This window comes from Indicator indicator, chromosome 16, assembly GCF_027791375.1.
Source record: "Indicator indicator isolate 239-I01 chromosome 16, UM_Iind_1.1, whole genome shotgun sequence".
Lineage (NCBI taxonomy): Eukaryota > Metazoa > Chordata > Aves > Piciformes > Indicatoridae > Indicator > Indicator indicator.
In genome coordinates, this window is record NC_072025.1 from 13,171,544 (window position 1) to 13,188,034 (window position 16,491).

Consider the following 16,491-nt stretch of genomic DNA (forward strand, 5'->3'; position numbering starts at 1 on the left):
TTTGTAAGGTTTCAGAAGGCTTGGATACCAATATCTAGACATCACCTCTGCTTTCTTTGCTCTCCAAATGCAATAATTTGCTTTTGGAGACATTGCTGCTTGCTCTTTTTTTATCTCAAGTACAAGGTTTCCTAAGCTGCTAGCAGGTTTATTAACTGGTGAGGGACATAGATGTGTAAGATTCATGAGTATTTTTAAGATGCCTGTTTGGGTTTTTTTTGAGACTCCTACTACTTAATTGCATTCAGGTGCTGTGACTTTTAAACTTTAATATATTAGCCAAACATTTTAACAAAAGATTTTTCTACATGCCACTTATTTTCTAATTGAAAGTAGATTTCATTTTTAAAGAGACTATAGTTATGGTGGGAGGCTTACAGTGTTTGTGCACAACAACAGTGTGCTGGGTGAGCGCAGATGTCCATGCAGGTGTACGATGTGCTATGTTCTCCTTCTTAGTGTTCACGTACTTGTGGAGGAGGGATTCAGACCCGCAAAGTGTACTGTAAGCAGCTGTTGACAGATGGAAGTTTCCTGAAACTCTCTGATGAAACCTGCCAGGAGCCTAAATTGCCAACTAGTAAACCATGTGCAAAAGTTGATTGTCCTCCTCAGCTAGTCTTTGGAGAGTGGTCCAAGGTGAGCAGCTCTCAGTAATGGTGAACCAAAAGCTTCAAGTGCAATGTGAGTTCTAGATATTTATTCTTGAGTGAATGTTGGCAGCAATGAGTTCACAGGGTGGCTAAAGGTTTCTCAAGGCATGTACCGGGACTGACCTGTGCATACAGTTGCTGCACATCCCTGGCTACAGCTAGACTGATCATAGCCACTTTCCTGAGCTCTGTTTCAGTTGCTGAAGGACAGCCTGTAATACCAATGAAGTCTACCAGACACGTGTGGCTAACAATTATTTCATATTATGGCTTCCAAAAAGGAAATCTTTGTATTATTCTGGAACATATCCTCCTCCTTTCCTATGTTGCCACTCCATGTTCAAAAACACAGAAGTGAATTTAGCTGCAATTGAAGGTTCATACAATACAAACTAGGAGAGAGGTTTGAGAGGTTTTACACAGACTGTTTAGAATGTGCTGAATTGTTTCTTTTAGATACTAGATCTCATTACTCTGTTCTGGCCATGCTTGGACATAAAGAAATACTGTCATGTTACTGTAATCGTTCCTGAGTTGCTTGCTGGAAGAAATTGTCTGTCTTATGTTGTTATTGTTTGGGAAAGTGGAGAGAATTTAATATCTGGGTAACACAAGGATTCATGTGAAGTAGAATATGCACACTCGGAAGAAAAGAAAGAACAAAACAAACCAAAATGGTTTAAAATTAGTTTATGTGGTGTGGGACACCAAGTTTAGTTTGACTGCATCTTTCCTTTCTCAGTGCTCAGTAAGCTGCGGTGTTGGAATCCAGAGAAGGAAACTTGCCTGCCAAAGCCTAACAGCAAAGGGCCAATATGTCACATTAAATGGATCAGTGTGCAGTAGTTTGTCTCCTTCCCTGCTTGTAAGGTCTTGTCAGATGAATGCCTGCAACAGTAAGTATGTTACTTTATGTAGTTGCTTGCAGATTTGGAATGATCTATTTATAAAGAAAAATCTGTGTACAGGCTAATTCACTCATCACCCTGTACTTTCACAACATTACTAATTTGGCATAAAACAAATGTCATAATTACTAAGGCCAGTAATAACAGGATAGTTTTTAAATGTTTTCTGCCAGTCAGAAGTAAAGGTTATGATTTCAAGAAGTAGTTTTTGAATACACCCTAATGGTGCATACCTCTCACCCTTATGCTTACATCCATTTGATCTGATTTTTCCTTTATCCTTTACGCTATCCCAAGTGAAAAAAAAAAATCCATAAATGGTCTATAAATTACAAAGGACATTAGAAAAGATAAGAATCCAGTTCTGGCTTGTCTCTTCACTGTACATTTGTATTGTACTGGACATTTTGCTTAGCATGGTGGAATTCAAAACCTGAAACTCCGTGCCAGTGATAACTTCAGGTATAATTTCTATCTTTCCTTGTAGAAATGAGATTCCAGTCTCATGAGCTTTGCAGGAACTGATGATAGTACAGACACTCTTCAAAAAATCCAGTATTTTATTACTGACTATATAAAAATCTTTTAAGCAGGATTATCTGTAGAAATTGTATGATTTGGGCACAGGAGGTTTGGTTATAGTAATAAGGGTGGTTGCACTAATTGCAGTACTGTGATAGAAACACCTTTGTGATATAGAGTGTGTTTATTTACATACAGTCATTTACAATAGACAGCTCTAAATACAGGTTCCTTATGTCTGAACCTGTGCTCTCCTTCCTTTGTACAGGGGGCTATAAATAGTTTGCAGATTTGGGGAATAGAGTACTGAAAAGAAAGCAAAGCATGAGAGTTTTTAGTTTTGAGGTGGGAGAAAATGAAAGGCCTTCATGAATGGCCTGGGTTTGATCATAGATCACAGAGATATTTTGACCCAATTCATACTGCTGTCAAAAAATAGCTACTTTAGACATTTTGGGCTTTGCCTTAAAATTTATTCACAAAACAAAATAAGAAATAGAATAATTACTGATTCGTACATAATATGAAACTTCTTTTCCTGGCCTGTGTTTCAGATTAACATGCCAAAATCCTGAGGTTCAAAACTCCACTTAAATAAAGCCCTGTGGACTTTCAGGAATGTCCTTGGCATAAGGTTTAATAAAATATTTTGAGCTGCATATCTATCTGAATTTAATTAATTTTGGATAGTTGAATGGCAGTGTAGCTGGTTAGCAAATTGCTCAGCACAGACTGATATTAAAGTTACATTGTCAGCTTCAATCACAGTGCCCAGAAAGCAGGACAGTGGACTGCAGGGGGTGTGCAATAGTCCTGAATAGGTGTGGGTCAAAGTCCTAGAGGAGAGTCACTGTCCTCTCCTTCCACCTCCACAACCGTCTTGAACAAGGGTGCCCTTGCAGCTCAGATCTGCCTGGCAATTCCCTGGCTATGTAATAGGAGGGCAGGGGAAGGCATGAGGCATGCCCATACACATAGTTCTAGTTTGGATTTTGCAGAAGGAGCCAGCACAGCAGCAGAAGCTGGAACAGCTGTCAGTAGCAGAACAGGAGCTGCAGGATGGAGGCATCTCCTCTGGCAGCCATGGATTCAGGCTCCCTTGATGGGTGAATGAATATAAGGCAGGAACCTAGCACAGCCCTAGAACAGGAAGGTGGCTAATTACAAAGAGTGAAGTCAACTCAGTGTTGTGCATGGCATGTGTACTGGTAGGGGTTCTTACCTTTGAGAGCAGTGTTTCTGAAATTACTGCCTCAAGATTACGCTTTTGTGGTTCAGATGAGCTCCTTTTATACTGCCTCATGACAGTACTCAGTCTTTTTCTATTTAATTGTTTATCATGGGATTGGTAAGCATAGCTATTTTCTACTTAATAAGTCTTACTAACTCAGAAACATTCCTGACTGTGGGATCTGAGAAATGGGAAATAACACCAATCTAGCCCAGAGGTCGGTAGGACCTGAGGCCCAACTATAAAGCGCAGAGGACCATTAGAGGTCATAGATGCAGATGGATTTGTAGCAGGTGATAATGAGGTCCAATGGCTCCAGTACAATCTAACCTTTAGCAAGATGTACCCTGTAGGCAAAAACCTCTCCCAAACACTCTATTACCTCAGCAGCTGCAAGATTGGATGATACTAAGGATCTAGAAAACGCACACTTATGTGGCCTCATACATTCATATGACCTTATATGTTTATATGACCTGCCATCCACAGCTCTGAACTTTGTTTCACTCCTACCTTTGCTCACCAGTCACCAGTAAAAATATACACACCTGTTGATGTTGAGCTGCTAATGAGACTTAGCAGTCTTTTTTTTTTTTAATGGAATGGATGAGACTTGTTAATGTATTTATAAGTATGCTCTGGGTTTAGTTCCGTGTTGGAATAACCAGTGTAAACAGACCACATCCTGAAATATTTTAATTTGTGTGTTTAAAGCTACACTTACTGTGTCTGTAAGTTGGATTTTGGAAATGGAATATTTAATACTGGAACACTTCCCTAAAAATAAATATTTTGGGCCAAATAACTTACTAAAACCAGGATGCTACTTTCATAATTTTTGTAAACTGAGTGCCTAAAGCAGTTTATTTGTTGCAGCACATGAAATGGTTGAGGGAACTATGTGTCTGGATAACGAATGCTGATTTAAAAGCTGTGTAATTATGTAACCATGATATCCCCACAGGTCTGAACTCATTACCCAAAACATTGAAAATAACCATTTTGTTTTATAAGCATAAGAATGCACTCTAGGGTGTAGTTCATAGAGTGTACACACTTATTGAATGCTCGAAGCATTTAGCTTTTCACCTATTTCTTCACAGCATATTTGAAGCATATGTATCTAAGCATGCAGATTTTCAAATATCACTTGGTGTGCCATTGGTGTAGTTGTTGTGGTTTTTTATGTACCTACCAACTGGAATTGTAGTAATGATGGCAGATGCAGGCACACTGAGAAGCACTTTGATTTGTGTGTCCGTTTCCTGGCTCATCAACTCATTCTACAGGCTCTGAGCTTTTTCTCTGTCACATACCAAAAGGCTAGGTCACCAAATACAACTGGGTTGTTTTCTAGCACCAATGCAGAGTGTTTCCTGACTCTTCCCAGCTGGCCAATTTCATCTTATATGGAATGGGCATGGAGGTGCATGGCCTTGCTCCACATCTCCTGTAGCACTTTGTTTCTCACCTGCCTAGCTTTTTTTTGGTGAGATTAGTTCTGCTGATCAAAGTGGGGCACAGTAGTTGCCAGCAATGAGTCAACACAGTGGTATCTGAAACATTGCAGTCATTCTCTTGTCTCCAGTGTGCCTATCCAGCTGCTGCTGGAAAGCCTGCCTGTGGTGGTATCCATTTAGGCAGCTCACCAGAAGCCTTTCAGCATCCAAGTGCCTGCAGTACAGTGCAGGAGGAGCTTCATAATACCCACTGTCTCCATACCCAGTCTGCCTGAAGCTTTATGCTGTTATTGTCTGCTTTTGTCAGTTCAGCTGATGGCTATATTCAGCCTCTCAAAATTCTGACTATTTCTGTCTTTCCTCTCTTCCCTCCCTAATTTCTTGGCACAGTGCTGTGAGCAACTCATCTTTCAACCCAAAGAAATTACCCTCCACCAATGATTACAGGGTAGCTTTTCTTGCTGCATGTACTATGTCTTCATTGACTGTTTCTTTCACCTCCTGTGTGGCTGTCAGTTTGGCTTGACTCAATCAACAAGCAGCACAGCCAGCCAACAATTTAAATAGCAGTCAAGGGGAGCCTTGCTTTTTGGATAGGTTTTGGTTTGTTTTATTTAGGTCATTCTGCGCTTGACAGTGCTGAAATGTGGGGAAAGTGATAATGTGATCAGATTTTTTTTTTTTTAATTCCCTTTTTGCATTTGCATCATGCCTAGCCTTTCTGAGGCAGCAATAGGAAATATATAGGAAATATAATTTTAATAGGATTGTATAGAAAGTATAAATTAATGTGTTATATGACACACACACATACATATATATATACACACACACACTTATGCATGTGTGCACCATCCATGTCCTTTACATAGGTAAACATTGCCTGTGTCTTTTTATTGTTAGGAGGTTCGGGGAAGAAGCAATAGAAATCTTGGCTGGAGCAGGGGAATGTTATGGTTTCACGTTGTTCATATTTTTTCATTTTTGTAACTCAGATAAAAGCTCAGCATGTTGCAATCTGACTTGAACAAAAGCCGGAAAAGCTCTGTCAAGCATTCTGTGAAAAACAGATTTTGTAAGCACGAATGCCAATTAGGTACTTTTCAATACTTTTATTTTCTTTCAGAGATTAAACCGAAGCTTCCAGAGAAGTATTCTGCTCACGGGCCTCAGATTGTCAGTATTCACCGAGTCTATATTCAAACCAGACAAGAGAAGCGCATTAATTTTACCATAGGAAGCCGAGCCTACTTGCTTCCAAAAACATCTGTTGTAATTAAGTGCCCTGTAAGAAGGTTCCAGAAATCACTTATTCGGTGGGAGAAAGATGGACAACACTTACAAAACTCTAAAAGACTTGGCATCACTAAGTCAGGCTCTCTGAAAATACACAGTCTTGAAGCTACTGATATTGGTGTGTACCGCTGTATTGCAGGCTCCGTGCATGAAACGTTTGTACTCAAACTCATTGGTACTGACAACAGATTGATAGAGCCACCGAATCTTAGGAAACATGCCAGTGAGACCAGTAACACAGATCACAACGAGGCAAACAGCTTTGGGGCCAAGTGGCATAAAATGAGCAAAATGTGGCAAATATGGAGTAAGAAGAATGAGCTGTATCTGGGTGACAGGCAAGTAAATGATCAGCCGTTTCTCCGGAATCTGGAAACTTTTGGGAGTAATTCAGCTGAAGACTTCAGCTCTCGTGAATTCAAGAATAAACGACTGGAGGCAGCAATTCTCCAAGGTGCCTATAGCATGGACACAGTGCAGTTTGAAGAACTGGTAAGGAACATGAGTCAGCTCATTGAAACTGGAGAAGTCAATGAAGACTTAGCATCCCAGGTAATTTATCAATTAGTTGCTGAATTATCTAGGCCTCCACAACCAACTACTGAAAAATGGAAGGGGGTCCAGGATGAGAATCTTGCCTCAAAACTCACAGGCAAATCACCAAATGAATCTGAACGCTTCAGCACAAAAACTGTTGATAAGTTAATGTTTAACCAGAAGGTTCCAGTTATTATGAGGCAAAAGGACATCCCTCGAGTTTTCTTCAATGAAACAGTAACTGTACGAGTTGGAAATACAGTATTTCTGACCAGGAATGTTCGTGCTGTCAATCTACTGTGTGAAACAGCTGGTATTAGTGAAGCAAAATATACTTGGACAAAAGATGGCGAGACATTAAAAGCTTCTGAGAAGTAAGAAAATATCTTTTCTTTTATTTTGGAATAATGTATTATGTCACTATCATCTGTAAAAATCCACCCTGCTGTGCTATATTAAAACATAAGATTGTAAAAATGAGATAAGCATGCACACCGATGCCTTCCATCTTTGAACAACTTTTTTTTTCTATCTTTCAAGTGTCTGTAACATTGTTTGGTTTTACTAAGTTTATCTAAGTATGTGTTTATGTGTCCATATCTAAGTATATGTGCATTTTCATGATATTACTATATTACATGGGAGGACTAACGTTTTTTTTACTAGGTGTGAAGTGTTTTCAATGTCCTAACTATATTTTGTGATTGCCTTAAGAAGGACACAGAGCTGTTGCAGCAAGTCCAGAGGGGGGCCACAAAAATGATCCAAGGGATGGAACACCTCTGCTATGAGGATAGGCTGAGGGAGCTGAGGTTGTTCAACCTAGAATAGAGAAGACTCCACAGGGACCTTATAGCTGCCGTCCAACACATGAAGGGATCCTACGGGAAGGCTGGAAAAGGACGTTTCATAAGGATGTTGAGCAATAGGATAAGGGGGAATGGTTTCAAGCTGAAGAAGAGTAGGTTTAGGCAGGATCTTAGTAAGAAGTTCTTCAGTATGAGGGTGCTGGAACTCTGGAATAGGCTGCCCAGGGAGGTTGTGGATGCCCCTGAGGTGTTCAAGGCCAGGCTGGATTAGGCCTTGAGCAGCCAAGTCTAGTTGTGAGGCATCGCCACCCATGGCAGGGAGGTTTGAGTAGATGATCTCTGAGGTCCCTTCCAACCTAGGCCATTCTATCATTCCTGGTGCATGAGAAAATTATTAGATTTATACTCAAATTAAGAAGCCTACTGGATTTATTCAGATACCAAATACACTGGGGAGACATAAAAAACTTCTGCCATGATACAGATGAAAACAAGGCTTAGTTCTTATTTTAGGGAGGGAAAACATCAGCAATACTCTCACCATCCTTCTACACAGTACCTCTTTAGGTATAACAGCTGCATAGCTTGAACTTGAAAGAGTGTGCTTTTGTGTTTTCTTTGGGGTTTTTTTTCAGTACTTTAGAATTTACAAATATTTCTGTTGAGGACAGTGGAATACAAAATAATAAAGGAGCCTATACTGCCATCACATTTGAGAACTGTGCTTGAAGAACAAGTACAGCAAGTGTGTGTTATATTCAGGTATTTGCTCAAGACTGAGCAAATACTTTTACTTTGTTGTTGATAAATTAAAAGCTCACCTGATAATGTTAACATTAGCTTTGTGTGTGAGCCTCTTGAGTAATGAAAAAAACGATTCTGAAATGATAAAGGTGCTTTTGGATAGTTCTCAGCATACTTAACTGATTAACCACATTGCCAAGAAAAATATACTTCTGCAGGGCTATCAATTAAAGCAAAGACACCAAAACTAAGCCACTTTTGAAAGCACAAATGTTTTTGGAACTGTGTAGCTCCCACCATTTATGTTTATTTTGTGACCCGCCTGGGTGAGTTCCTGTGTGACCTGGTATAGGTGATCCTGCTTTGGCAGGGGGGTTGGACTACATGGTCTCTCGAGGTCCCTTCCAGCCCCAACATTCTGTGATTCTGTGAATTTCCCACTAATTTGTGGCAAGTGATACTTTCAATTTTTGGACATGATGGTGTTTTGTTTATTCACAAGTATCTGTTTGATTCCTAATGTCTACCTTCATAAATTGCTTTTGTTTTAGCTCAGAATGATACTCTTGCATTTAAGGGATACATTGGCAAAGTAGGTTTCTTTTGCTGGTGTTTTTTTCACAGTAAGTTTTCTTATGCGCAAATCCATGTATTTATGTTTGTGTCCTCAAAAGCCAGTGACATTAAATAGCATTACATCTGAAAAAGAATATAAAGGGCTGTTTATCTCTTGGGTTTGTCAAAAAAGGCTATACAAGAGCCATGCACCAGGGGTCTTGTTTGGTTGAGACACAAGGATTTTTAGTATGTTTTTGTGTATCACATAGTTTTGTGAGTGGTACTCAGCGTGGGAGAATGCCAGAGTTAAAATGCTTTTGGACCTGATGTGAGTATGACATAACTCATGTAACTTAATGCTGAGAAAGGCAACAAGGGGGAAAAACCCAGTCAGCTATTTGCAACCTTTTTCCCAGCCTGTGGTACTCTCTTTGTCCTGTCTTGCCTCTCAAATGGAAGGCAAGGTATCCAAGACACCTGTGGGGTTTTGCTGAAAACTTTAGCTTTAATGTTGATAATATTAAATAAACCCCAAAACCTACAGTAATTCAGAAGTCAGATCAGAGAATTCTTTTGTGAATTCCCCAATTCTGCTGAAAACCAAGCTCGCTCTTGAGATGGATTTCTTGCCAAGCCTAATACTTTTAATAGTGGTAGTCTGATTTATTCATGCTGTTGTTCCTAGGGGATTCTGGTTTGTAGTAGCAAACTCACTGTCCTCCAAAGGACTGCAGCAAGGACACAGCTTTGTAGAAGAAAGATATGTGAAGAATCTTCCATGCATGTATCCCTTTGTGCTCCTCTTTTGTCACCAAAGAGGAAGAACTGTTACTGCATGCAGTGGTTAAACTCCTAAAAAGGAATTGTGTGGCTGTATCTGTAACTCCTGGAAGAAGATTCATCTGGATTTGTCCCAGGGTAGTAACCCTTGTGTTTCCCTGAATATTCTGCAGGGTAATCCTGGACACCATTGGAAAATTGCAGATTAAGAATCCTACTCAAAGGGAACTTGGTACATATGGATGCCTGGTTGTTAATGACTTTGGGTTTGATATGGAAACATCATTGTTACTGCATGCAGGTAAGACTGTAGCATCCACCAAATTGATCATGTATTTTATTCTCTTTTATACAAGCACCCATTCCCCCAACTCCAGTGTGAAATAATTTCTCTTGTTGGCAATCCATGAAACTCTGCCTGATTTAATAGGTAAGGGTAAGATGTTGCTCTAAAACCACAGCAGGTGTGAACTCAATCTGCTTGTATCTATCCTACCTGTGTTTTCTGGCTGCTGCTTTGCAAACCAAATTCTGTTCCAAACATGAAGAATTTAAATACAGAATCTACATTTAAAAGTCAAATATAGCTTTTAAAATTTACTATCCTTTTAATTTCAAAGAGGTTCCTGTCATCTTGTCCTCTGTGTTAAACATTACAAACCTGGAAGCCAGCAGTCTTTCAACAGTTGTTGGAGGTACAATCATGGCAAGAATTGGAGCAAATGTTACAGTTGAATGTCCAGTTAAAGGTAAGCAAGAACTGCATTGAAGTTCCTTGTAATTGTTGGATTCAGAAGTTTACCTTACATCTTGAAAGAAATTACCAGTGAATGCAGAAAATTAGTAATTTTTTATTAGGCATGTCTCCCAGATCAGTCTTATTTCTTTTCTTTCTGTCACTTTAATGTAAATGTTCAGACTTTCTTTCAAAGGTCCTCTTCTATCCATGTAGTACTCTGAGGCTTCACTACAGAGCTTAAAACCCACCAGAATGAATTGCTATCTTGCTGCAATAGCAAGCATGGCCAGCTGACTTGCTCATCAGAGAACTTTCCTCATCCTTGTTTGAGATGCACATATGTCTAGACTATTGTTAAAACTGAAAATGAAATCTCCAGCCGTAGCTTAATAGAACTTTAAGCCTGACAGTGAGGTAAACTTACCTTTTAGAGCCATCAGTCTGCAGCTGCAATAAGGAAACAAAGAAAACTGCTGAGCCATGAGAGGGTTATAGGTATTTTCTAGCTCAACATCTGTGGAGCAGCATTAATGTTAATTAGAAGCTACATGTATTAAGCAGTTTATTGCTTCATTTTGTTTTCTTGTCCTTCGTTGTAAAGGTTGATAGTTTCTTTTTAATGACATCATTGCTCTCTATTATGTTTAAATTGTAAGATTTAACTTGCAGTGGCAGTATTCATAAGCTAAGGTCAGCCTTCTGTGCTTTGTCGAAGATGTATCAAAGTGCTAGTAACAGTGAACGCTGCAACTGAGTGCAAAGAGAGACTTCAGAGAAGGCAGCGTGGCTGGGGCAGTGCATATCAGAAGGCATGTTGATAGCAAACCAGAGCAGTGATAGAAATACAGATATGCAAATAGTTCTGCATACAATGGTGGCGCCAGGCTGACATACATTAGGACATGTGGCTCTGCTATTCACTGTTGTACCAAGGCTAATTCTTTGATGAAGTAATATTTTCCAGCTATAGTTTGGCAACTCTATAACTGACCTACATCTCCAATTCAGCAGAGAGTTAATGTCACACTGTTGATATTAATATTTTTAGGGTGGGTAAGCAGTTAGCCATTTAAATACAAATTAATATTTTCACATGGGACTGCACATTTCCAAATGCTTTAAAACCGTGCATGTCTGTGAGCCAAATGTTAGTTATGCTAGGACACCAGTGTTGATTTAAAAAACGATTTATCTAATTGCTTTATTTCCCATCATTGCCAAGGATGTAAACGTTACTGTTTGTGAATAAAACAGAGCTTGCATGTCTTAAAATGCCACTAAGCCTGGAATCAGAAAAAACTTCTGTGATGATGTAAACAGAGTTTTTTCTGGTCTCTTTTCCTTAATTGAAAGTAATACACAACTGACTTTAGAAGATTGAACTTAATAGCACTTTATGTTAATATGTTTGTCTAATCTGTGGGACCTAAAAATATGTCCATTTAAAGTGTAGTAGGGTGAGAATTTTGTTGTGAATGCTGATAAAACGTCATGTGAGTTACCAGACAAGCAAGAGTTTGAATCAGAAAAAATCCTAATGATTCTATGCACTCTAAAAGTCTGTTCCTACAAACAGTCACCATGTCTGCAAGATCCCTTTTCTCCTCATCAGACATAGAGTCATAGAATCGTTTCGGTTAGAAAAGACCTTTAAGATCATTGAGTCCAACCATTATCTAACTCTACTGATTCTGGTGCTAAACCATGTCACTTTGCACCACATTGACATACAGTAATAATCTCTTACCTTCTTAGAGTAATAGCTCACTGCAAAGCCTTACATTGAATATCTAAAGAAAAAATGCTATTGGACAGTGATCAAAGGTGACTCTTTCCTGAAGATCTCTTAGAATGACCTGTAAAATTATTTACAAGAGAGTGCCCTTCTTCTAGTGTCACAGAGACATTGGCTGGATTTGGAGCACCTTTTCCTCACTGCATTTCCCCCGAATACTCAGAAAGAAGGACTTGCTTTCTTTGTGGATGACTTCTCTGCCTGCCCTGAGTGAAGTATTACTAGATAAGATTTCCTGTACTTTTGTGTTCTGCCCCATAGTTATTCAAGATCTTTCTACACAGATTTCTCATTAGAATCAAACAGATATGTCTGATCTTTTAGACTCTTGCTAGCCCACAAAATAGTTCTCCAAAAGAAAAACCATCTAATGATTAAGGTGTATATCTGTGTGTGAAGAGTATTTGTGTCATGCCACTAGCAGAATTCTTAAATTACTTTTAAATTTCTTGGCTTTAGTGACTTCTGAGGGTTTTGGGGTTTTTTCTGTAGGATGAATAACTTACAATGCTTCTTTGTAGTTGTTCAAACCATAGTTTTCCCTGTGAATAAATCTACATATTGAGTTCTTCATTTTGTGTCTAGTAGTGTAAGGTCTGTTCAGGAATTTTCTTCCTGAAACACATATAAAAATTTTGCACATATGCAAAGATGATTAATTTAGGAGAAAATAGCATGCCATAGTGCAGAACTTAGGCTGGAATTTGGAGCAGCCTACCCAACAATCTGACAAAGACAGCAATGAAAGGTAGAGAGGAGGTGATATTACCAGGGGAAGATGCACTTCCCAGCTTCCTCTACTGGCTGGCTAATGGCTGTTCAATAACCCTTTAATTATTCAAAGCCTGAAGAGAACTAAGTATATTCCATTTAAGGGGCTCTGGGTTCATTAGGGCGTGCTACACAGGACAGCTCTTGTCTGATGGTTTTAATGGAAAAGATGTGAAATTTAATATTACATGCAGCATTAGCCAGATGACTACATTACTGTATTTTTTTCCTTTTTTCACTGTGACTGATTTAGTGCATCTTGGTTTTTTAGAGTGTGCAAGAAAGATTTTTTAAAAAATCACATTCAGAGTGAAAAAACCCTTGAAATGCTGAAGAATAGTGTATGCTAATAAAGAGAAGAACATCAAAGAACAGATTTTAAAAACTAGGTAAATTGCTGAAGCTAATAGTATCAATTTCCCTTTAAATTTATAACAAACCTATTTTTCCACTAATTATAATAAACTCACTTTTCTAGCTCCTACACGAGCACATGCTACAAGATACTCATAACATTCTGGATAGATTCATATTCCATTCTTACAGCCAAGAACTTTTCAATCAACACACATGGTATAAATATCAATAGTGATTGCTCCAAATTGCTCTTGGATAACATTTATTGTATTTTCAGAAAAGATCATCTCGTGATTATTACTTAAATAAACTAAAACTGTCAGGCTCCATTTATTGTGAAACCTCGAAAGTTCTAAGTTGAAGTAAAAGAGGGGGCGGAAAAAAAATTTGTAAAATGTGCATTGTCTGCCGCCTGCTGGTGAGAGAGTAGAAGAGAAATATAATGGATTGAGGTGCATACACTACAGACATAGTATTGCATCTCTGGTATATCTTGGCAGCTCCAGCTTCACCCAAATTCTGCATTCATATGAAGCTATTAGCATATTGGCTAAAAAGACTGACAGGAATACACAAAAACTATTGAATCAGGGTGATCTTACTGCACATGCGTTTCACAGAGATGGACCAGCCACTTGCTGGAACTTGAAACAGGTCCAGAAAAATCAAGAATTTGATTTTTCCATCTGTTCCTCGATTTACCCACACTATTCCAAATGGAACTTCGATGCTGTTCTTTGTCTTCTATGCTTAACTCTTAAGCTTTAACTGCTTAAAGTACTTTAACACATAGGATTCTGGCTCACAATTTATTTTAAGGTTTTTTGTGTGTTCTTCTAAAAGGTACTAATAATGGATTTCAAATGTTTAAAGGGGTGAGTACAGTTTTATGAGGAAGGAATAACACTATTTAGTGCAATAAAAGGAAAATCCTTTGCTGTTGTGCTTCTTTAAGTGCATCTACGTTAGCAAATTTTTTTTTTTTATCAGGCACTCATGGGAAGAATTGAAAGATGTACTTCAAAAACTTAATTATGCTTTGCTTTGTGTCTTGCAACAGTCTGGAAACCTGCAAATTGGATCCCTTTGGATAGACCTAAACTGAAAGATGTGCCTGTCACATAAACTGGAATGTTTTAGAGCATTGCTTCTTTTGGTGTGTGCTTTCCCCTGTTCTGTCACAGCTTTCCTTATTGGAGCAGGGGTTTCCTTCAAATTCCTAATTAATGAAGAGTTCAGATTAATTATTTTAGAGGGAGGCAAAATTTTTAAATTCTATTTTAAATTATGTTGAGTTCTTAGAAGGCTCAGCAAGGCTGTGGGCATTCCCTGGATACCTGCTACTTCCACTTGCAAAAAGGTGTCAAGAAGTTTCCTAGGGAAAGTTTAACAAATGCTCATAGTGAAAGTAAGAGGTTAGCCCATTGGTTAGTGCCTGATTAAATGACTGGAAGGATCAACTCCCCAAATTTTACAGTGGAGATAGGTTACCATTAGGGTGCCTCGAGGTTCTGTTCTGGGATTTGTAATGTTCAGCACTTTTATAAAAGTTCTGAAAAACAATGTGAAGGGTTATTTGACTAAAGCTTTGAAGAATCAACATATACAAACACTAATCAGATCCAAAATTCTCTGCTAAGAGTTGCAGGAGCATCTCACAAATAACGTTTTAGCCTTAAACTTCTGCAGCTGGAAAAAAGATCAAGTTCTCTTTGAGCTGAAAGCCAGAGAATTAAACAGGACCCAACAGCTGTAGAAAGAGTGGGATGGGAAGGGGTCTTGCTTCAGGAGCCCCTCTAAGGTCACCAGATGTCAGTAAGTATATTTAAATCCTGCCAGATACTGCTACCACCTGGGAAGAGGGACTGATGTGTGTCTGGTAGGGAAGAGACAGAGGTAATAGCTTTGAAAGACCATAAGAGAACAAAGCAGCATCAGAGAGCAGATTGGAGGACCACACCAAGTGCTGAAACATCTCACTCCAGCTCTCTGCCCAAGACTGTTACTCCAGTTGAAGGTGGCAAGATGGACACAGATAATTTCTGTAGCTGCATGGTCTAGGCTTTTTATGTTTTGCTGGAAGTTTGATGGCTCAAACCAGGTTAGTATAAAGGCAGTTTGTGACTTTGGCCGAAGAAGATATGAAGATGTATCAAAGAAATGGCATTGTAAGTGATTCTAAATCCACTGTAGGTGTTAGTGGGTGTAAAATCAATAATCAGACGAGATTGTGTGTATATTACTGACCCAGAATCATTTCCTTTGAAAGGTGATGTGAATTTAACCTCTAAAATTAGGAAAACTTCTAACAAAGTGCAGCAAAATGTGATTTGTGCCAGCAGAGTTCTGTCTTGCTCTTGAATGGGAAATACAGAATACTTTATGAGATTCTACATAGCTGGGGGAAAAATTTCTGAAGACGTATCCAATGTTTTAGAGCAACTGGTTAGCAGGCCAAGACTTTTATGGTGTGCAATATTTCATAGAGCTTTCAGGGTTGGAGGAAATTTGGTTTTGAACACTGAATATTTTTAGGGCACCCTATAGTGTGGATTCCTTTTTTTTGGTTCTTTCTTTTTTTAAACACGTGTTTTGCAGTCCTATCCAGAGCTAGAGGGATTTTTTTCCATAACACTTGCTGTCCAAGGGCCACTCATGGTGGAAAATGACTTTTTTCATGGAACATTGAGTATTTTAGAGCTGCTCCAGTGTTAGTGGAAAATACCCTGTGTTTGAGGTCAGAAAAATAGATTGAACTCATTTTTGAAGTTTTATAGCCACTTAGGTCTAAAGTAGAAGCTTCTAACATCAGAGGATTTAGATCCATTGCAAAAGTAAGATTCTGATTTTTAAGCTTTTGCTAAAACTAAGAAGGCCTGAGTTCAGGAATACATCTTTGTTCATTCAGGACAATTGCAGCCATCCTTAATTGTAAGCATGTGTTTAATTGCCTTCCCTAATAGGGAATCCTATGCTTAAGTGCTTTCCTGACTTGGAGCCATCGGATATGATTGTTTGATTCTGCTACTAGCTGATGTCAGTGATGGATCTCCCGTTTGAATCATTGGGATCTAAATTGCACTCAGGGATTCTGAATCTTTGGCAGTTTGGGTGAGTCAGTACCTTTAGGGCTCATCCTCAGCTGCATCTGCATGGAAGAGAGGTATGAAGGAAACAAAGGTGGCTACAGGCCATCTCTTCTTCCCCTTTCTGTACTGGCTGAAGATCAAACCAGGAATTCTTCAGCTTGAAAGTACTATTTTCTTGGATGTAGATAGGGAATTACTTCCTTTCAGGATTACAAACTGGAAAGTTTATTTTTTCTGCAAGA

The 16,491-nt window shown here is 38.8% G+C and overlaps 1 protein-coding gene across 1 annotated transcript in view; it reads left to right on the forward strand.

Moving 5' to 3' along the window:
* The window catches only part of ADAMTSL3 (ADAMTS like 3), a 187,643-nt gene that overhangs the window by 155,178 nt on the left and 15,974 nt on the right, over window positions 1-16,491 (forward strand). Inside the window, exons 20-24 of the mRNA XM_054387718.1 lie at window positions 460-639; window positions 1,396-1,549; window positions 5,901-6,981; window positions 9,672-9,799; window positions 10,119-10,247. Coding sequence (XP_054243693.1) covers window positions 460-639; window positions 1,396-1,549; window positions 5,901-6,981; window positions 9,672-9,799; window positions 10,119-10,247 — 1,672 coding nt within the window. The remainder of the gene's footprint in view (window positions 1-459; window positions 640-1,395; window positions 1,550-5,900; window positions 6,982-9,671; window positions 9,800-10,118; window positions 10,248-16,491) is intronic.